General features: G+C 37.5%; 1 protein-coding gene across 1 annotated transcript in view; it reads left to right on the forward strand.

Annotated features, from left to right (window-relative positions):
• The window catches only part of Dhc93AB (Dynein heavy chain at 93AB), a 2,991,564-nt gene that overhangs the window by 945,092 nt on the left and 2,022,308 nt on the right, over positions 1–24,164 (forward strand). The window contains exon 9 of the mRNA XM_067759821.1: positions 20,235–21,805. Coding sequence (XP_067615922.1) covers positions 20,235–21,805 — 1,571 coding nt within the window. The remainder of the gene's footprint in view (positions 1–20,234; positions 21,806–24,164) is intronic.

Raw genomic sequence — 24,164 nt, forward strand, 5'->3', positions numbered from 1 at the left:
CGCTAGCATCTCCAAATGTACCACTCTTCTAATTCGTGGTTTCCCAATGGTTTGTTTGCGGTAGAGGGTATCACTGATCTTCTTCGCAACTTTGTACGGGCCTTCCCAACTGCACCCAAATTTGGATGGGACACATTTCTGCCGGTGAGGGTTGTATAACAGTACCAAATCTCCCTCCCGGAAACCTTCCGAATTATTTTTTTTGTAGTACCTGTGTTTCATATTACTACTCATTACCCTGGGCCGTTCCCTCACACTCTGTTGTTTGGCCAATGAACTACTTCGTAGAGCTTGCGCTTGACGGATTGGCTTCGCATAATCAGTATCGTTCCCACGTTTCACAACAGTAGTGCCCCCGGCTTGAAACTACCCTCGCATTCTTTCTGGGAAATTCGTTCCTTCGTTTTGTGCGACTGGGATTCATACAAAGTCGCTCTAACATCTTAAAATAAAGAACATAGGAAATCTAAAAGGGCTACCTGGAGAAAACACTGTGAAAAGAGTAATGATCTTCCAGCAGCAGTTCGACTACAAAAAGCCCTTTCTAGAGATCACAGAAATGTAATTGGCACGTTGAGAAAAATAGATGGAAGCTACACCACGCGACCGGAAGAGACAAGCAAACTATTACTCGAAACACACTTTCCTGACTGCACACCAGCCTATCAATCCCCACCTATAATGTCAGATTTGCCAACCATCAGTGGTAATGAAAAAAGCCTAGCAACAGAGCTCACCACTGTGAAACGAGTGCAATGGGCTCTGTCTTATTTCAGCCCATTTCAGTCACCAGGACCGGATGTGGCATACCCTTGTCTGTTACAGAAAGGGATAAAGCATATAGCCCCAGTCCTTTCCACTTTATATAAGGCATCACTACTGCTCGGCCATATCCCGAGCAGGTGGGCAGAGGTTAAGGTAGTATTCTTACCAAAGCCAGGGAAACCCGAGCAACTGCCCTCGTCGTATCGACCAATAAACCTGAGATCATTTCTCCTAAAAGGTATATAGAAAATCTTAGCTCAGCATATCAGGGAGGTCAATCTAAATAAACTCCCTCTGTGTAGGAATCAGTTCGCCTACCACAAGAAGGTGTGCTCTCCCCTCTCCTGTGGACCCTGGTCATTGATGACCTCCTTCAGTTAATGAAAACCAAGGAATTTGACACACAAGGATATGCAGATGACCTAGTTATTTGCATCACAGGGATGCACGAAAATACAATATCAGATCGCATGCAACAAGCCCTTTGCGTCATAGAGACGTGGTGCGATACCAAAGGATTGTCTATAAATCTTAACAAAACTTTTATAGTGCCTTTCACCCGGAGAAGGAAAGTATCTATCCTAGAACCATCCCTGGGTGGTACAAACATACAATTCTCAATGGAGGCTAAATATCTAGAGGTCACACTGGATAGAACCCTCACGTGGAATGCTCATTTGGATGCTATGCTATACAAGGCAACAAGAGCTTGCTTCGCCTGTACTCGTCTCTACGGCAAAACATGGGGAATTTGTCCAAAAATGGTATATTGGACATTTAATACTGTCGTAAGGCCAATAGTCACCTATGCTTCTCTAGTTTTGTGCCAGAAGGCTACGCAAAGAAAGGCAACGGCTAAACTAAAATTGCATCGATTAGTTTGCGTTGGCATAACGGGTGCGATGAGAACCGCCCCTGCTGATGCACTTAGTGCTTTAGTGGGAATACCTCCTTTCCCTATTCTGATAGAGAAAGAGGCAACACTAGGTGCACTAAGACTTCCAAATATTTCTGAGTTGAAGGAAGGAATTATGATACGGCATATGAAAGTAATAAGAAAATTCATAGGAAATCCCTCATTACAACTGCGTGACGTAATGTCACCTAAGCTCAGAATCTCACGGAACTTTGAAGTGTCCATTGTGGACAGGACCCACTGGGAAATAGGGATGCACTAAAAGAAACGACAGAATTTCCTAGAAAGAATGCAATGGTGGTTTCAAGCCAGGGCGCACTACTGTTGTGAAACGCCGGAACGATATTGATCATGCGAAGCCAATCCGTCAAGCGCATGCTCTACGAAGTAGTTCATTGGCCACACAAAAGAGTTTGAGGGAACGGTCCAGGATAATGAGTAGTAGGATAAACACAGGTACGACAAAAACAATAATTCGGTAGGTTTCTTGGAAGGGAGATTTTGTACTGCTATACAACCCTCACCGGCGGAAAGGTGTTCCATCCAAATTTTGGTGCAGTTGGGAAGGCCCGTGCAGCGTTGTGAAGAGGATCAGTGATGTCATTTACCGCATACAAATAATTGGGAAACCACGAAATAGAAGGGTGGTTCATTTGGAGAAGCTAGCAGCGGTTAGATCGAGAGATAGCTGATGATGGCATGCTTAGTCATCCCGATCAGGCTTGGGTGGAGGGCAGTGTGACGAATATTAGTAACACTAAGTGATACTCACATCACTAATCTGATACTAAGTAAATAAAGCCACAACAACAATGAAGCAAGCTGGCATACTTGTATGTACGTAAACAAATTAATCATCATGTACACACATATATACAAGCAGCAGAGAGATACTCACATGCGCATGCCATAATCAGCTGCAACTTCGTTCACATATACACACGCATATGGTTACACACTACGAATGCACGCGCGAATGGCTGGTGACCAGGTAGAGGATGCTAGAAGAAGAAACGTGTAGACATATGGGCAGAGAGTACAAAAGCAGCAGAAGCTGAGTAGTCCTTAATCAGTTTGATTTAAGCACGCTATCAGTTGCGAAGTGAAGTTCAATTGCGAAGTACTTTCAAAGTAGTCTAATAAAGACCATTTTGTAATATAGAATATTGGAGTGTTATACACCTAGAATGTTGAAATTTGACGTATGGACTGATATTAAGACTCTTGATAAAAATTAAAAAAAAAATTGTAATGGGCATGGCACCGCCCGCTTGAGATAAAATCAATTTTACAAATATTATTAATCATAAATCAAAAACCGTTAAACCTATCGTAACAAAATTCGGCAGAGAAGTTGCCTTTACTATTAGGAATTCTTTGAAGAAAAATTAATGAAATCAGTTAAGGAACACGCCCACTTTTATACAAAAATTTTTAAAAGGGTCGTGGACGAATAGAATAAGTATATCTTTGCAAAAAACAGCTTTATGTCAATGGTATTTCATTTTTGAAGTGGATTTATAAGAGTAAAGAGAAAACCTTCAAATTTAAAGAAAAAAATTATGACTAAGCAATTTTCTATGTTTCGGGAGCCATGACTCGAAGAAAAGTTAACGGATCTTAATAAAATTGGGTACATAAATTTTCCCTATAGTAAGAAATATTTCTAGAAAAATGGACGAGATCGGCTAAAGACGAACGCCCAATTTTATATAAAAGATTTTTAAAAGGGTCGTAGACGAAAATAATAAGCTATATCTTAGCGAGAAAGGGTTTTGTATCAATAGAATTTTACTTTCTAAATTGATTTATAACATTAAATTGGAAAACACTAAAATGTTTGATAATGGTTGTGACACCGCCTCTTTATGACTAAGCAATTTTCTATTATTCGGGAGTCATAACTCGAAGAAAAATTAATATATTGTAATGAAATTGTGTACACATATTATAATATTATATTCCTTATAGCAGAAAATATTTCTAGTAAAAATATACGGGATCGGTTAAAGACCACGGCAACTTAGATATAAAACAAGTTTAAAAGGTTTAAAAGGGTTGTAGACTAGAATAATAACCTATAACTTAGCAAAAAATAGTTTTGAATCAATGGTATTTCACTTATCAAGTTTTATTGTAAAAGGAAATGGGGAGACATTCTTTTTTATTAAACGGGCGGTGCCACGTGTTATGAAGAAAAGTAATTTATCTGAAATGAAATGTACAATTGAAGGTCATGCTGAGTATATAATGTTCAGTTACACCCGAACTTAGACACCTTTACTTGTTATTAATTTATTTGGAAAAACGGATTGAACGGCTACAAAAATTTTACTATTTTAGCTAATAGAATTGATGTAAGTATATGTGAGAGTGGAGGTAACTTTGTCAGATCAGATGTCATAAATTTCTTTTATACCACCCTTTCATATATGCAACATATATTTAAATTTTTCCTATGCCAACCTTTGCGAATTATACAAGACTTTTCTAATCTATATATTTTTGCGAATTTACTGAAATTCCGCTTATTCCAAGTCTTTTGCTAACGTTCGAATCACTAAACTGTTGAATAAAATAACGCCAATATTCAATAATGAAAAATGGTCTTTATTAGACTACTTGAAAATAACACTTATTCTTCGCAACTGATATCTTGCTTAAATCAAACTGATTGTCGTGCCTCTACTGTTGCTGCTTTTATACTCTGTGATTTCTCGTTCGCATACTTCTGGGCGCTTCCAGAATTTACTTAGTTACTGCTATAAAATCATAACTACAGATGCACGTGTGTAGCTTCTCATGTACGCTTGAAAATGTGAGTGACACTTCCACAGATAATTGCCTACTTTTGGGAGCATCTCAGATAAGATATACGCATGTGTTTGTGTGTTTCTTCTCCGCTGCTCGTATGGACATATTGGTCGACATAATGATTAATTTGTTGATATGCATACGAGCCACTACTTAGTATCGGCTTAGAGATGATAGTACCACTTAGTGTTGCTAGTATTCGTCACACTGCCCTCCACCTAAGTCTGATCGTCCCGATCAGACAAATTTCCTAATCTAAAAGCCGCTAGCATCTCCAAATGTAACATTATTCTAATTCGTGGTTTCCCAATGCTTTGTTTGCGGTAGATGGTACCATTGATCTTCTTCACAACTTTGTACGGGCCTTCCCAACTGCACCCAAATTTGGATGGGACACATTTCTGCCGGTGAGGGTTGTATAACAGTACCAAATCTCCCTTCCGGAAGCCTTCCGAATTATTTTTCTTGTAGTACCTGTGTTTCATCTTACTACTCATTATCCTGGGCCGTTCCCTCACACTCTGTTGTTTGGCCAATGAACTACTTCGTAGAGCTAGCGCTTGACGGATTGTCTTCGCATAATCAGTATCGTTCCCACGTTTCACGTGTGCGCCCGGCTTGAAACTACCTTCGCATTCTTTCTGGGAAATTCGTTCCTTCATTTTTGTGCGTCCAATTTGTTTTGTCAATGCCAGTGTTTCTCTCGTAGGTACTTTTGATATCGCTTTATTTGGCCCATTCGATCCATCAACCTTTGCCTTTGACTTTCGTAGTCTTTGTCGAGTCTTCTCCACCTGTACTCGATTACTACTGAACCCTTTCTCCGAACTGAAGTTAAGTGGTATATCCTGGTTCTTATAACGAATAATCCTTATCTGCATGTTGATCCTGATGTCATGGTCAACTAATAAGTCTACTCCCAATATGACTTAATCCATAATCTTCGCTGCAACGAATTTGTGTAGAACCACGACCTTTCCAATTAAGACGTCACAGATCACTTCTCCTAGGACTTGGTTATACTCGCCAGTGGCCGTACGCAACCTTGCTCCAGGTAATGGCTTTACTCTCCTGTAGACCAAATCAGATCGAATCAAGGTATGAGATGCGCCCGTATCTACAGTCAGTACACGTTCTTTGCCATCCACATTCCCTCTGACTGTAAGACTGCTTGATTTCCTTCCAGTTTGCGACACAGATATCACAGGACATTCAATAGCTGGGGCAAGTTTTCGATCTATACATCTAACTCGCTCTTGCTTATCTCCTCCATCTTTGCGTTTACGGCCACCCAAGTTGGAACTACCAGAACCGGTGCTGTAATGACGGCCAATGTGGCCTGGGTTACCGTACTTGAAACATTTGACGGCTCCATCGTTTTTCTGCTGCGTTCCTTTTAGTGCTTCCAAAATTGTGTCTACTCAGTCTGGTCTTTGCACTTCCACGCGATGAGCTTTGTATGCGGGCTTACCCAAAAGTGACGACGCTGTTTCTTGAGTCAGTGCATGGGATACCGTTTCTGCGAATGTGGGTTTTGGGTTTGCATATGTCGCTCGCTTCGTTGCTACGTCCCATTTATAAAACTCTGGATTTTTACCCTCTCGGTGTACTCCACGGGTGCGTCTGCATTTGCCAAATGTGCCAACCTTTCAACATCCGAAGCAAACTCTTGCAAAGTATCATTAGCTTTTTGGTGCGCTTGTGTAATTCTATTTGGTAGATCTGTTCCCTGTGTTCGCTTCCGTACCGTCGTTCTACAGCATCCATCAATGCTTCTTAACAGTTAGGTTCGTACTCTGGGATGGTCTGTAAGATCTCAGCAGCTGGTCCTTTTAAAACCACGAACAGTGCAGCAACTTTATCTTCGGCATTCCAGTTGTTCGCTGCCGACGTGTTTTCAAATTGGAGCTTAAATACCTGGAAAGGAACAAAACCATCAAACGTTGGGGATTTTACCTTCAGAGTAGACGTTGAAGTTATTGAACGGTTGAATTGTAACTCCTGAATACAATCTTTCAAAGCATCTACCTTGGCCTCTATTTTATCTTGTCGACCACGGAACCCTTCCTGAAACTGCGTTGGTTTCTCTTCCATACGCGCTTCTAGTTATGAAGAGATCTGCGATGATACCTGTGCTGAAATTTGTGTCGACATTTGTGATATACGTGCCTCTTGTGCTTCAATTTTATATGTAATTTCTGACGACATTTCTGAGATACGTGTGTCCTGTGAATCAATCTTCGCTGTTATACGGTTCTCCTGCGATTCCAGTTGAGATGACATTTGCACCGACATTTCGGATATACGTGTCTCCTGTGTTTCCATTTGGGATGCCATGTATTTCTTCTGTTCTTCCTGTTGGGATGACATTTGCGACGACATTTCTGAAATGCGTGCCTCCTGTGCTTCCATCTTGGATGTTACTGTCAATGTTTGAGCAGATATTGCAGCCAAAATCGTGTTCAAGTCTATGCTCGTAACGGTGTGTGATGTTTCGTTTTTCTCTTCAATTTTTGTTGTTGATTCTTTCACATCCGGATAAAAGACATACTCGTCCACATCAATTCCTTGCGACTCCATTACCTCTCGTAGCCGTGCTTGAAGTTCGATCTACGGTCCTCCAACTCCTTTTTTAGTTGCTGGATCTTTAATTCACTCAACTTTGCCATGTCCAAGTTGTCTTCAAAATCTTCGGAATTTATTCAACAACTAGCTATACCCGGCGTACGTTGTAACACCCGAGATCGAATTAATGTTGCATTATTTTTTCTGTTTCGTTTGTTCATAATTTAGTTTATTGTTCTGTGAATTGAATTGATTTTTGTACGCATATTTGGTGAAATTTTCTATTAAAACATTTTATTATTGTATCTTATTGTAATGTATATTTTTGGTTTTTTCGTTCGGTGCAAAGATAAACAATATTTTTTGGCGTTCCAACTCTAGAGCAAGCAACATATAGCTGACCAAAGGAAACGCATGGACTCTCTAAATTTAATCCTGCAACAGTAAGCGATTGTCCTTGTGCTTTGTTGTTTGCAATTGCAAAAGCAAGGCGTACAAGAAACTGTAAGCGCTTAAAATTGAATGGAAAATCTGTAAGAATCATTGGGATCCATGGTATGAGCACATCTTCACCTTTGCTTTTACCGCTGTTGATTGTTGCTTCCATTACCTTCGGCATTAATTTCTTAACTCACAGTCTGGTTCCATTGCACAATTTTGGTGGATCTAAATTTCGAAGAAGCTTGATTGATGAGGCAATTTTCAAAGTTAATATTTGCGCCGGCATTCCATGTGGTTCTAAAGAGTTTAGAAATTCAATTGGATAATTCTCAATTTGATCTTCATCTTTAACTGTGTCTATCGATTTATATTTCATTACTTCGCCAGGAATTTGGTTTTGAATGTGATCATTAATTTTGTTAACATGCTCTTTTTGGGAGCTAAGGTTGCTCGTTCGCATAGCCAAAACAAAAATATAAATTTAAAATTCTTAATTCTGAAATATTAAAAACCTTCGTTTTTATCGAAGGAACCTATAGCCAACATTTGGTGATGACTGAAGTGTGGGAAATACGTTTCCATAGGGAACACATACACAGAATTTGATTTTTATAGAAGATATAGGTAGACTGAAGCTAACAAATTTGTTTTAACGGCGGCAGATTAATATACGTCCAAAAGAAATAACAGCCAAACTCAACAATGCAGTCAAACTTTAAGTGTTAAAATAACCTAAGTTTATACGGCAGCCGTAGTTCTGAAAATTCCCATTTGTAGGGAAGGTGCCACGCCCCTTTTTTCCCAATTCCATATTTTACTGGAGGTGTTAGGGCTTAACGTCATATAGCTCCTTACCAATTTTCACTATCCTATCATTAATACATCCAGAGATATGCAGTGTGATATATTCTATTTGTATGGGAGTTGCCACGCCCCCTTTTTCCCAATTCCACATTTTCTTGGTGGTGTTATGGATTGATATAATTCCTTACTGTATTTCAATGTCCTGGGATTTATACCTTCAGAGTTATGCAGTACCAAAGATTTCATTACTATGGGAGGTGCCACCCTCTTTTATATATCCAAATTATTTTTAGCCTAAAACCTTCCCGTTGATCGAAGGAACCTATAGCCAAAATTTGGTGATGATTGAAGTGTGGGAAATATGTTTCCATAGGAAATACACACACAGAAATTGATTTTTATACATATAGATTTGTATGGGAGGTGCCACGCCCCCTTTTTCCAAATTCCACATTTTCTTGGTGGTGTTATGGATTGACCTCAATTAACTCCTTACTGAATTTGAATGTTCTGGCATGTTTACCTTCAAAGCTATGCAGTACCAAAGATTTAATTTGTATGGGAGGTGCCACGCCCCTTTTATATATCCAAATTATTTTTAGCCTAAAACCTTCCCGTTGACCGAAGGAACTTATAGCCAAAATTTGGTGATGATTGAAGTGTGGGAAATACGTTTCCATAGCTAATACACTCACAGAATTTGATTTTTATATATATAGATTTGTATGGGAGGTGCTACGCCCCCTTTTTCTAAATTCCACATTTTCTTGGTGGTGTTAGGGATTGACCTCATATAACTCCTTACTGAATTTGAATGTTCTGGCATGTATACCTTTAAGTTATGCAATACCAAAAATTTCATTTGTATGGGAGGTGCGACGCCCCTTTTATATATCTAAATTATTTTTAGCCTAAAACCTTCCGTTGATCGAAGGAACCTATAGCCAAAATTTGGTGATGTTTGAAATGTGGGAAATACGTTTCCATAGGTAATACACACACAGAATTTGATTTTTATATATATAGATTCCTCTTCTGACACCAATTGTTGCGAATTTACTGAAATTCCGCTTATTCCAAATCTTCTGGTAACGTTCGAATCACTAAACTGTTGAATAAAATAACTCCAATATTCAATAATGCAAAATGGTCTTTATTAGACTACTTGAAAATAACACTTATTCTTCGCAACTGACAGCTTGCTTAAATCAAACTGATTGTCGTGCCTCTACTGTTGCTGCCTTTCATACTCTGTGATTTCTCATTCGCATACTTCTAGGCGCTTAGTTACTGCTATAAAATCATAACTACAGATGCACGTGTGTAGCTTCTCATATGCGCGTGTATATGTGAGTAACACTTCCACAGATATTTGCCTACTTTTGGGAGCATCTCAGATAAGATATATGCATGTGTTTGTCCGTCTCTTCTCCGCTGCTCGTATGGACATATGGGTAGACATACGGCCCTATTCTGTGCACTTGACAGATTCACTATCTTGCTTATTTGTCAAGTTTGACAATTTATCAAGTAATTGCTATTCTACGTAAAAAATGAAAAGCTTTTTCGCTGACAAGTTGTCAATAAGTCAAACGTTCTTGATAATTTAATTTATACGGATAAATCATATATGTAATACTTCTATATCACTACTACTAAACTGTGCAGCCTGTCAAACACAAAATCTCAAGGCTGTCGTTAAATTTTTGTAAAAAAGGGACTTAAATATTTCAGCGCACAAAAATAAAGGTCCGTTTGTCGCACCATGTGATATTTGTATAGTGTCAGACAAAGCTTTAAGACAAGTTCTCAAGGCATGCCCAATTGAAAATACAAAATTAAGTTTAATAAATAAAATTTTTCAAAATACAAGTAATGCATTCTCCAATAGTATCATGGACGATCACATAGCCATCGAAAATTTATTTAGCAATGACATCTTTAATAATCACCGGACACAGCTGTGTAAGGAAGTAATACGTTTTTATTTGGATATTCGTTTGTTTTTTGAAACAAAAAAAGCACGGACGAAAAAGAATATGTTAGAAAAAAATTTACAAAATTGATATTATTTCAACACCAATAGTAGCCAGCCCAGTACTCATATTTTGTTTACTTCATCAAAAATTTACTTCTTTAATAAACTCAAAATAAGTAAAATTTTGAAAACATTTATATACCGTTTCTAATTCACTTTAAATTATTTTTAAAAATGTTTAAAGAAATGCTTGTTGGGATGTATGTATAAGTATATTTTTATACATGTATATTTGAATTTTTTTCATTTCAAAAATATGAATTCTTCGCCTTGTATTTTTTTTTTTTAATACGTGTAAATAATGTATTTTGTATGGCTGCAGCCCATGTTTAAAAAATACATTAAGCCTTGTATTATATTTGTTGGCCTTTTCATTGTTTAATCGACTAAACTGAGATTTTATAACAATTAGTATGCAGAAGTTGGTTAAATGGGATAGTGACCCGTTGTAACCCTTTTAATTCTTTTTTACACACGCTACTACAATTCACTAATACTAACAAATCCCGCGCATGCGCAGAACATACATTTGCACAGTTTCAGCAAATAATGATTGACAGAAAATGTGCACATTAGGAAGATAGGAAGGTATTGATATAGAAGTACTATATATATGAGAAAAATATAAATTAGAATTCTGTTATTGTGCGATCGAGAGAAAATGGAAGAACATTTATTACTTTTGCTATTATTGTGGGAAGATCCTCCTGGAGTTTTTGGGGGTAATTTCGGGATGGTGATTGAGACTCCCACGGGGTCCTCCTGGGGTCATTTGGGGGACATTCTGGGATGGTTTTGGGGACTCCTTCGGGGTAATTTGGGGGACATTCTGGGATGGTTTTGGGGACTCCCTCGGGGTAATTTGGGGGACACTCCGGGATATTTTGGGGGCTCCCTCGTGGTCATTCGGGGGTCAGTCTGGGATGGTTTTGGGTACTCCTTTGGGGTAATTTGGGGGTCACTCCTGGATGGTTTTGGGGACTCCATCTCGTCGTCCCGGCGTCATTTATTGGTCATCCCAATCATTCCCCAATGGCCCCCAAAAAGACCCGAGGGAGTCCCCAAAACCATCCCAGAATGGCACCCAAATTACCCCGAGGGAGTCCCCAAACCATCCCAGAATGACCCCCAAATGACCCCGAGGGAGTTCCCAAAACCATCCCAAAATGTCCCCCAAATGACCCCGATAAAGTCCCCAAAAAGGTCCTGGAATTACCCCCAAATGACCCCGAGAGAGTCCCCAAAAAGATCCCATAACGACCCCTAAATGACCCGGGAGGACCCGATGGATTCCATAAAACCATCCAGGAATGACCCCCAAATGACCCCGAGGGAGTCTCCAAAGCCATGCCGAAATGACTCCGAAGAAACCCTGCGGATTATTTTTTCCTATTCCCATTTCGGGTTTAGCAGCATAAAATGAGACATATCGCTCCAATTGCTCATGCGTAGCACGTTTCAGTTTTGATTTCCTCGAAAAAACTATGATTTTAAAATATTTGTTAAAAAAATAAACAATATTTAATTCTTACGTTTATTCCATTTCGCGATTGTTGCACTAAACAGCTGATTTCTGTTTACTTTATTTAGGTCACCACAGTATGGTGAAAAGCTCAGGCCGTAGAGCTTTTTAGAGTTGTCAAGTTACGTACAGAATAGAAATATTTGTCAACTTGATAAAAATCTTGATTACTTGTCAACTTATTGACAATTTGTCAAGTGCACAGAATAGGGCCGATAATGATTGATTTGTTGATGTGCATACGAGTCACTGCTTAGTATCGGCTTAGAGATGATAGTATCCCTTAGTGTTGCTAGTACTCGTCACAATATATAAAAATGAATTTGCGTGCGTTAGTATTTTTATCTCTGTTATTTTCGGTCTGACTCATGGATCATTTACGGCAAACATTTTTTTTTTAAAAACCTCAATTGAAAAATATTTTAGCTAATACTCAAAAACGGTTTGACCGATTTCAATAATTTTTTCTTGCCGTGTTAATTTATAACAAATGGAAATAATTTATTAATAATTTGGCTAATGTAATTGATGTAAGTGTATGAGTTAGCGTGGATGGAAATAATTTTGTCAGGTGTCGCCTTCAATAAATTTCTTCTATACAACCCTTTTGTATATACAACACGCCAGTAAATGTTTCCTTCTTTTCAGTTTTTCCCAATAAAACCATTATAATAATTGAATAACAATTATTATTTACCGGTGTTAAGCTCGTTATTTCTTAAAAATCTTACTGTTTTCGATCTGATTAAGGGATAATTAACGGCAGTTTAATCCAACTTGATGACAGAATAGCGTTCCTGTGAAGTTTCTTTCCGGAAAGTGGACCAGGGACCGATCTATTCGAACAAATTGTATTCACGGTTCGATTTGCCTGAAATTTGGTATACAGGTATCTCTTTGCTAGGTAAGTATTTATGTACGATACATTTTTTTCCGAGAATATGACCAAGGATCGATCTTTTCGAGCAAATTCTGTTCATGGTTCGATTTACCTGAATTGGGCATATAGGTAGCCCTTTGCACAGATTAGTATTTATGACACTTTTTTAGGGAAATGGAGCAGCGACGGACTGGGACTGCGACTGGGACTGGGTGTGGCACTGAGACTGGGACTTGGACTGCGACTGGGACTTGGACTTGGGGTGGGACTGGGACTGGGAAAAAAGGATGAAGAAGAACTAGAGAGAAGAGAAAATAGGAAGGAAAAATATAGATTCAGTCGTAGATAGAGATATGGATAGATGGAGCGGAAAAGAAGTGAGGGAAAAGACGGAGATGAAGAAAGCGACGCAAAAAACGGGAAAGGCAGAGAGAAGAGCGAATAAAAAGATAATGGAAAGGGGTAGAGAAGGGAAGGGGGAGTAAGAGGTTAAAACTGCTTAAAAGATATGCAGATAGACCAATGCTAGGGCAGAGCAACGTCTGATGGGTCTGCTAGTTTAAAACAAAAGGAACTATATACACGGATGGGCGAATGCGAGACACATTTTGGGGGAAACTACACGAAAAAAGTGCGAATTATAGGTTAAGACACCGTGACAAAGGAATAAAAGGAAAACAAATTCCTTTTGTTTTTATCGGCCTATTGATAAATGATTCAAGGTTCGATTCGAGCTCAAGGCGAACAATAATTTTTTTCTAATGATAATTATTGCTATTTTTAAATTTTTCTATAATTGAAAAATTTTATTTTATTTTTGTAATAGTAAGTAGAAAACTTTCCCAAAATAAAATACAATTTTTCAATTATAGAAAAATTAAAAAATAACAATAATTATCATTAGAAAAAAATTATTGTTCTGGCCTTGCGATCGAATCGAACCTTGAAAAAAATTCCGTTTAGTGACGCACGGATCGAAATAATGAGAGAAGAATTTGGAAAGTTCAAAACTTTCTGGGTCAGTTTTTAAGAAATTTTTCATTGAGCTACATACAAACAAACGTGAAACTTCACAGATAGGTTAAGACCCCGTGACAATAGAACAAAAGGAAAAAATTCTGTTAGGTGGCGCACGGATCGAAAAAATTAGATAAGAATTTGGAAAATTTTAAACTTTGAGGTCGGTTTTTAAATAACTTCTCATTGAGCTACAAACGTGAAATTTCACAGATAGGTTAAAACGCCGGGATAATGGACCAAAAGGAAAAAATTCCGCTAGATAAGAATTATGAATTTTTATATCGATTTTTAAGTAACTTCTCATTGAGCTACAAAGGTTAAACTTCACAGATAGGTTAAGACACCATGACAATAGAACAAAAGGAAAAAATTCCGTTAGGTGCAGCACGAATCGAAATAATTAGATAAGAATTTGGAAAATTATGAATCCTGAGATCGATTTTTTAGTTATTTCTCAATGAGTTACAAACGTGAAACTACACAGATAGCTTAGGACCCCGCGACAATGAAACAAAAGAGAAAAATTTCCGTTCTGTGACGCACGGATCGAAATAATTAGATAAGAATTTCGAAAATTTTGAATTTTGAGGTCGATTTTTAAGTAACTTCTTATTGAATGACAAACGTGAAACTTCACAAAGAGGTTAAGACAACGTGACAATGGGCAAAATAAAAAAAGCTGTTAGGTGGCGCGCGGATAGAAATAATTAGATAAGAATTTGGAAAATTTTGCATTTTGAGACATATTTTCGAATAACTTCACATTGAGTCATAAACGTGAAACTTCACAAATAGGTTAAGACACCGTGACAATGGAACAAAAAAAAGTTCTGTTAGGTGGAGCACGGATCGAAATAATTAGATAAGAATTTGGAAAATTTTGAATTTTGAGGTCGACTTTTAAGTAATTTCTTATTGAATTACAAACGTGAAACTTCACAAATAGGTCAAGACAACGTGACAATGGAACAAAAGAAAAAACTCCGCTAGGTGGCGGGCGGATAGAAATAATTAGATAAGAATTTGGAAAATTTTGAAATTTGAGATAGATTTTCAAGTAACTTCACATTAAGCTACAAACGTGAAACTGTACAGACAGGTAAAGTCACCGTGACATGGAACAAAAGGAAACAAAATTCAGTTATATGGCGCACGCATCGAAATAATTAGATAAGAAAATGTTTAATTTTGAGTTCGATTTTTAAGTAACTTCTTATTGAATTGCAAACGTGAAACTTCACAGGTAGGTTAAGACACCGTGACAATGGAACAATAGGAAAACAATTCCATTACGTGGCGCACGGATCGAAATAATTAGATAAGGATTCGGAAAATTTTGAATTTTGAAATCGATTTTTAGTAACTTCTCTTCGAGCTAATACGTGAAACTTCACGCAGAGGTTAAGACACCGTGGCAAAGGAAAAAAATCAGTTCGGTGGCGCACGGATCGAAATAATTTGATTAGAATTTGCAGTTTTGGGATTGATTTTTAAGTAAGCTCTTATTGAAGTTCAAACGTGAAACTTCACAAATAGGTTAAGACACCGCGACAATGGAACAAAAAGAAATAAAATCCGGTTAGGTGGTGCACGCATCGAAATAATTAGATAGGAATTTGGAAAATATTGAACTTTAAGGTCGATTTTTACGTAACTTCTTTTTGAATCACAAACGTAAAACTTTACATATAGGTTAAGACACCGAGACAATGGAGCATAAGGAAAAAATATTCAGCAAGTTGGCGTACGGACCGAAATAATTAGATAAGAATTTGGAAAATTTTGAATTTTGAAGTCGATTTTTAAGTAACTTCCCATTGAGCTACAAACGTGAAACTTCACAGATAGGTTAAGGCACCATGAAGGAAACTTGAAACTTCACAGCTGAATTAAGATAACTACCGTGAACATGGAACAAAAGGAAACAAATTCCCTTAGGTGGCGCACGGATGGAAGCAATTAGATAGGAATTTGGAAAATTTTGAATTTTGCGATCGATTTTTAAGTTACATCTCATTGAGCTACAAATAGAAACTTAACAGATAGATTAAGACACCGTGACAATGGAACAAAAGGAAAAAAAATAATCCGTAAGTTGGCGTACGGACAGAAGTAATTAGATAAGAATTTGTAAAATTTTGAAGTCAATTTTAAGTAACTGCTCATTGAGCTACAAACGTGAAACTTCGTATATAGGTTAAGACACAGTGACAATAGGTGGCTCACGGATCTAAATAATTGAGAATTTGTAAATTTGAAACCGGCATTTAAGTAACTTCTTGATGAGCTAGAGACTTGAAATTTTATACTTAATTCAGAGGCCGATGACAGTATAAAACATATTACAAAAAGTAATGAACCTTAAACAGGTTATGCTATGCCTCACATTTTTAGAAATTTCACGCTCCCAATGCTTTTATTTAATTGTCTGATCAAGGCCCTAGATTGATGAGGAGTGTGATGACTAGTACCTAGTACCTACCTAATTATTTTCTAGCTTTCAGTAAAAAAATTCAGTTAAAAAAATTTTTTTAATTGTTTTATTTTCAAATTTTTAGTCTTTATTTAATTGCCTATTGCCTCTCATTCCATTTAGTTCATTTAGTGACCCATTATTACAAGGACTCTTTCCTGACAATTTGTTACAATCTAAGTCCTCAATACATAATCCTTCCAAAGACTTTACTCGACTCTGCGCTACGTATGCTTGTCCCTCCTCCAACTCCAAAATATTTTGATGTCACTTCTACCGGACTGTATGGAATATTTGTTCCAAATATCTCGATCCTTGCGCCACCTAGCGTCGATTTTTTTTTCATAGGTCGCTTTCTATTCTTGTATGTATTATGTGTTCCAAATATGAGCCAAATTGGACCACATATACGATTTTTATGAATTCGATCCTTGCGCCACCTAGCGGCGATTCTTTTTCATAGGTCGCTTTCTGTTCTTGTGTGTATTATGTGTTTCAAATATGGGCCAAATCGGACCACAAATACGATTTTTGTGAATATCTCGATACTTGCGCCACCTATCGGCGATTTTTTTCATAGGTCGCTTTCTATTCCTATATGTATTATGTGTTCCAAATATGAGCCGAATCGGACCACAAATACGATTTTTGTGAATATCTCAATCCTTGCGCCACCTATCGGAGTTTTTTTCATATTATTGCATTGTCATCGGGTTCTGAACTATATTCCTAGTTTCAAGCTTGTAGCTTATCGGGAAGTTACTTAAATTTCAATTACAAAATTCTTTCACAACGGCCGTTCAGCCGTGCATGCAGCCTATCAAGTCAACCTAAATAAAACCGTTTAAACGAGTTTAAGCACTAGTGGTCATGGCTACCAATGCGTCAAATATGAAATAAACACTAAAAAAAACTTTCTCAGAAGATAAACTTGGACCTTTTTGCAATAGGAAAAAAAAATGTTCCTAAATTTATTATATGATTTTTTACAATAATGAAAAAAATTTCCATGCATATTAGATAGGTTTTTCTTTTGTTTTTAGAAACATTTTGTTGTTTTGAGAAGAATTTCCCATGGGGAAAATCATCCCGATTTTGGAAAAAAGTCTATTTGAGTGTAGAATTGATATCTGCCTGTTCCCCCCCGTGGCTCCGCAACTGATAGACTAATCTGTCTGCTTCACAACTCCAAACCCAATATTAGAAAGTCTCTTGAAAGTGCGCCACACTTATTACTTTTGTTCGCAGCGCGCAAGGACGTAGAGTACATAAACGTATATCTATGTATCTACATCAGGCATGCTTAACCCATAGTGTACCTATACAAGTGTGTCAACTAAGCGGTAAATGTCAAAACTAAAACAGCGTTGCTCACCTGATGCAAATCTCAGGTCTAGAGTTGCATTTTTGGTACGTAAGAGTACTTCAAGCTGAGTTGCATTTGATAGTTTAATAAAACTTTGCAGTATTTACAGATGAAATAGATGCAAATGTTTCCGCGGAAATAAGAATACTAGAAGATTTGTAGCCTGCAACAATGCGGAAACATACGGAAAGCAAAATTTATTTAAATTAGAGTCAAAATATAAAGCGCCACAGGTGTAACATGGAAAAATTTCACTTCTAAGGCTGTTTACATAAATGCATAAGGGCAAAATTATATAAACGCTTTGGTCACATCAAAGCAAAGATAACGTACGGCGTTTCAATGTTTTTCGTATGGCGTTGTCAAAGCGTAGGCACGCAACCAAAGCATTTATGGAAATTGTTCGATACTTCGCCAGACAGATGAATTAATGAATGCAACACAACCAAAGCGTCTGTGTAAATCCGCCTTAATTTATGTAGCTGTGAAAGTCTTCTGCAAATAAAATGGTGCTGTAAGTGCAAACAAATTAAACTCCTATATGACATTACTTTATTTTCTATGCATTTTTCTTGTATTTTCTCTTATAATTTTTGTCGAGGGAGCCAATAAGGTTTCAGTACTGGTGTAATTGTGTGAACTATATTTTTAAAAAAACTAACGAAATACAAGAAAAATACAACGTAGTTCATTAAAAACAAACAAGCCAGTTTGTATTTCGATAGGGTTTTTTGACATTAGGCCGTTTTTTCTTTATTTTTTCTGACAAATGAGAATTTTGTTTTTAGTTTCAAAATTTTGTGCATAAAAACACAACTAAATTCAAAGTGTAAATTATGTATGCCAATGAGTTTTCAATAAGTGTACATTTTTCAGTTTTTCATAGTTAAGGAATTGACCTCCAGATTCTTGTGTTACATAAATATAGTGAAATTGGGTACAGAAATTCAAATTAAAAAGTTTTTCACAATAATTTGAAAAACTCTACGTTTTCTCTGCTTTTTACACTTAAAGGAGTAACCCTCCGTAATAAATTAAGCATTTAATGAAGATCTATAACTCTGAACTGAACACTTTTCGCCATGATATAAAATTAAAATGCTGTGGTACAGGAGCAACATTATTGTGACTACATAAACCCTGTTTCAATCTTTTACGTCTCTGCACAGAACCCTAATTGACCGTTTTCAACCGAAACAACAATGGCAACCCAGATTTTGCCGTTATGCTTACTTAAGCGAGTGCCTGTCAGAAAGAAGTCAACACACTTGTACTTGTACACTATGGCTTAACCAACGAACCGATATCATTACGTTACGATAATTAACGTTAATAAACGAAACAAAGTCATTTCGTTTCGTTTGTTAACGTTAATAACGTTAAATTAACGAAATGATTTTGTTTCGTTTTCTGCCATATCAAAACGAAATCAAATCGTTTATGTTGATTATTAATTTCAAACTATGCTGGCAAAGCTGATTGATGGCGGAGTCATTACAGGTGAAAGCATTAGCCAAGCTGATTGCAACTTTTCTCATGTATTTTGGCAGTACGAATATTTCTCAGAGTATTTTTGACATTACCACCAACGAATTACACAAACAAATTACATGGAGTTTGTGTGTATGTCCGCTCGCTGTTATCACCATGGCTATAGCATTGCCAGCACAATTCAAACATAAAGTATCACGTTTTTGTTAACGTTTTTAACGTTAACGAAAGCTTTTCGTTTCGGTTAAAAACGAGATACAATTTATCTTTATAATTTCTTTATCGATAATATTTCGAAGTGTTTCAACGGAAACGGTGGAAAATTTTTGATAAACGATTAGCTTGACGTTAAGGTGCATCCCTGATCTACATAAAGATATGTAGGTATATCAGAAAAAAGTATCAAGACAAATTAAAAAGCTTTTGAGATGGAAATTTTTACATTTTCAAATGGTCGATTTTTATTGAAAATTAGTTATTGTGGAAAAATTACGAACTGATTGCAGACGTAAAAGGTAATTTTCGTACTTTTGTGTAAGAATATCTGGAAAACAGGTACCAAAATGACAAATTTGATTCGGTATTCAGCTTTATCGGCCCGAAGCCTGACGGTCTGTGCTATTAATATTTGAGTAAATGTAAAGCCGAATTTTAAAAAAAGTGGTGGTGCCCCGCTTCCCAGTACAAACAATTTTAATTCGCCTTGTATCCGCAATTATTTGAGGTAGGTACTCAATTTTGGTATATTGATTCTAAAAAAACTTGAGGTAAGGAGTTGGATTCTAAATATGAGAAACTTGAGGTCGGAAAGGTGGGGGAGTGGGATTAGGATTGGGAAAGGGATAAGGATTTATTTGTTTTAATCTTCATGTAAAGGAAAAATGGTATTCACCGGAAAATAACAAAACTAAACAAAATATGAAAGGTGGGGGAGTGGGATTAGGATTGGGAAAGGGATAAGGATTTATTTATTTTAATCTTCATATAAAGGAAAAATGGTATTCACCGGAAAATAACAAAACCAAACAAAATATGAACCACAAGGAGGTCATTTAAGATCTAGTTCAATGCACTAATTACTTCCAGAACTACCCCAGTCTAGCTACAAGATTTATATTTCTCTCCTCTCTTTATTACAGATATAGCTACATATTTAGATGACCTTCGTATACCTGTTGCAGCGTTAAAAGATCGTATGAATCATACACAAAGTAATCTAAAGCAGATTAATCAGCTTATGTCAATTTGGGCTAAGCAGCCTCTTTTCGAACGTAAAGACCTTAAGAAAGACACAGTACTTTGTATTGATGAACGTCCAGATCGTACAGATAAGCGATATGCTGAAATACAAGCTGCGTCCGTTGAAATTCATAAACTTCTTGAAGACAATAAGATTCAATTTAAAATGGCAAATCGGCAAGAGGATGCGATTTGGTTGAACTACGTTGATTTTGTTGATAATATTGTATATGAAAATATTTTGAAAACTGTTGGTATAAGTGTTGGATATTTAGCAGAAAATATGGATCCGGAAAATAACTGCGCACCTCTTTTTGAATCGCGTTTGGAGCTAGTGGAGCCAAATTTGGTATTTATACCATCACTTGATCCTGAAGATCAGTTGGGTTTCAATAATATATTGATCGAGCTAATGAGGGACATTATGAAAATGGCAACTTTGGTAAAGCGATTAAAGTTGAATGAAAAGCATAATTATGGGGATATGGTTAAAGATAATAAAGATATCATGGATGTGCGTCGGGAGATTTTGAATGGCGTTGATCGGGTTATGGAAGAAGCGTCACTATTTAGCCGTCAATTTGAACGCTATTCCTATCTCTGGTTGTACGATCGTCAGGAGTGTATGGATTATTTTCTAGAGTACGGACGTATTTTGGATCCAGACGAGATCGATTTGGTTTTAACGAAAGAACCAAACGCACCGCAACCATGTGCACCTTCTATTGAGGCATTTCGCGAACAAATAGATAATTATGAATCATTATTTAATGAAATCGAAGATATTCCACCATTCCAGATTTTCAGTTCATGGTTTCAAGTTGATGTGCGTCCGTTCAGGCAGGCACTATTGAATACAGTTTGCAAATGGGGAAATATGTTTAAAGAGCATCTTGTAAACACAGTTACAAATAATCTTATGGACTTGAGTAGATTTATACGTAAAGCGGATGAGGGCCTACTACAAACTGTTAAGGAAGGTGATTACGATGGTCTTGTGAGCATTATGGCGTATTTGATGCAAGTTAAGGAGCGCTCTAATAAAACGGACACTATGTTTGAACCCGTGCAAGAGACCATACAACTATTAAAATACTTCGACATGGATATACCAGAAGAAGTAAATGTGCTGCTGCAAGAACTGCCTGAGCAATGGGTCAACACGAAGAAGATTGCTAGTACTGTAAAACAACAAGTATCTCCATTGCAGGCTACTGAAGTGGTGCGAATTCGTAACAAAATAGCAGAATTTGAGGCTCATACACACCTATTTCGAGATATTTTTAAGCACTATACGTTTTTTCGATTCAATTGTTACCAGCCGTATATTCTAATTGATCGCTTAAACGATGACATCTTTCGATTAGAATGTGAGATGCGTGATATTCAGCAGTCGGGCAGTTTATTTGAAGTTAATATACCGGAGTTCAAGGTGTTGAAACAATGTCGCAAGGAGATGCGGATGTTAAAGGTACTTATTTTAATATAAGGCTTTAAATGAGATATAAGTTTTTGTCCTCTCCCCTTTTAAATAATAGCACGATTCTCAACTAACTCATAACTCGTAAGTGTGCTGGCATAATTGGCTAAATATCTCCGACTCAAAAGACGAGACAAGCAACATCAAAATGCTTTAGAACACATTTATAAAGCGGGGTCCCTCTTGGACTGTGCTTTGGAAAGCCTTCGAGTATATTGCTGCCAAGCGAAGCTTCTCAAAGTTTTTGGAAGGAAAAATGAGAAAGCAACAGCAACAGCTTGACCTTAATATCATTGGTTTCTTGAAATCCATCACCTAACACTATTTACTTACTTACATACTTAATTGGCGATTAACCGTTTAATCGGATATGGCCGTCCAACAAGGCCCTCCAGTCGCTTCTTCGCTCTGACAACTGGTGCCAATTGGTCGCAACAAGGGAGCTTAAATCGTTTTCCACCTGGTCCTATCAGCATAGTGCTCTGCTTCCTTAGGCGGGTTCCGATAAAAATACTTTCTTAGACAGTGCGCCATCTTTCATACGCATAACATGGCTTAGCCAACGTAGCCTCTGCGTTTAAATTCGCTGGACTATGTTGATGTCTGCATAAAGCTCGCACAGCTCATCATTAAATCTTCTTCGGTACTTGCCTTCGCCAACGCGTAGAGATTCATAAATCTTCCGAAGAACGTTTCTCTCGAGCACTCCCCGAGCCGCTTCATCTGATGTTGTCATGGTTCACGCTTCTGCACCATATAGCAGGACGAGTGCAATAAGTGACTTCTAGAGCATGATTTTCGTTTGCCGAGAGAGGACTTTACTTTTCAATTGCGTACCTAGTCAAAAGTAGTATTTATTGGCAATTCGCTGGGTTTCACAGCTGATGTTGCTGTTAGTGTTAATGCTGGTTCCCAAATAAATGAAGTCTTTTACTATTTCGAAATTATGGCTGCCAACAGTAGCGTGGTTGTGAAGGCGTATATGCACGTTTGCTCGATGGCAGCAGGTACTTCGTTTTGTCCTTATTAACCATCAAACCTATCTTCCCTCTTATAGAATATTGTGGTTAATGCAGAACATAACCATTATAATTTTCTCTAGCATCACATTAAAGATATCGTACGATAGGGGGTCACCCTGTCTGAAACCTCGTTTAGTGACTGAGCTGATGGTGTTGCTCAACGTCATTTTGCACAGCCGCGGAAGTTTTGCGGATAGGCAGCATATAGGCAGCTCCTTTTCGTGCTGTCGAAGGCTGCTTTAAAATCGACGAAGAGGTGATGTGTGTCGTTTCTTTTTTCGCGGGTTTTTTCGAAGATTTGGCGTATTGTGAAAATCTGGTCGAAGCTACATTTACCAGGTTTGAAGCCGCACTGAGAAGGTCCAATTCACCGATTCACGGTGGGCTTCAATCTTTCGCCAATACACTTAACACAATACACATAACTTTATATGCTATATTAAGAAGGCTGATTCGACAATAGTTGGCGCAGCTTGAAAAATACCTTTTCTTATGGACTGGGAAAAGAACACTTGGATTCGGATATATAAAACCGTTATTATTCAAGAGGAATGTAGCTTCAATAACCAAATATCATGTGTAGTTTAAAATATTAACCTCTTATTTAAATTTTTTATTTTGAAATCAAAAATGGGCGCTGTTCCGACTACTTTTGACGAAATTCATTTTTAAAATATTATTGGTAACAATTCAAAATCGGTTAACGTTGTCATCATAAGACTTGGTAAACTGATTACCTTGTCTTAAGGACTGAGTCTGGAAAAGCGTGAACGAAATCGGTGGTGGGCCCGCCCACTTATGTATTAAAGAACAACATCCTCCATATTAATAAGAAGTCGGATGACGTGTTACATTCACAGCTGGGGAGAATGTCCTGGGGCGCTGGCAATATGTACTTGAGCCTTAGAAACTGGTGTTCTAAGGACAATAATCCCAATACGCGAAAAGCAGGGGAGGTGGAACCTCCAGAACCTGAAAATAGCGGAAAATCACAAGGATATAGGCGTAGAGGCTGCGGTGCTGGTAGTGGACACACAGCTGAACGATGTTGCGAGGTTGAACTGGCCGGTCCATGAGGACCTCACATAGACTGATTGAGTCCGTAGTCTTCAACGATGTTGCGACCCTTAAAGGTTATTTTTATAAGACGTAATAAGCAGAGGAGATGGAAACGGACCCCCAGACCATGAAATTAGCGTCAAAAATGCCTTGCGTGTGCGCAGTATTAGTTTAAGTATCCCCTAAAGAGGGTATAGAAAAGGAAAATGTTTAGGAACACAGAACGAACTGGTACAAATTTCGAAAATATTTAGCAGGAATACTGGGCC

Source organism: Eurosta solidaginis, chromosome 1 (assembly GCF_040869045.1).
Source record: "Eurosta solidaginis isolate ZX-2024a chromosome 1, ASM4086904v1, whole genome shotgun sequence".
In the NCBI taxonomy this organism is placed as follows: domain Eukaryota; kingdom Metazoa; phylum Arthropoda; class Insecta; order Diptera; family Tephritidae; genus Eurosta; species Eurosta solidaginis.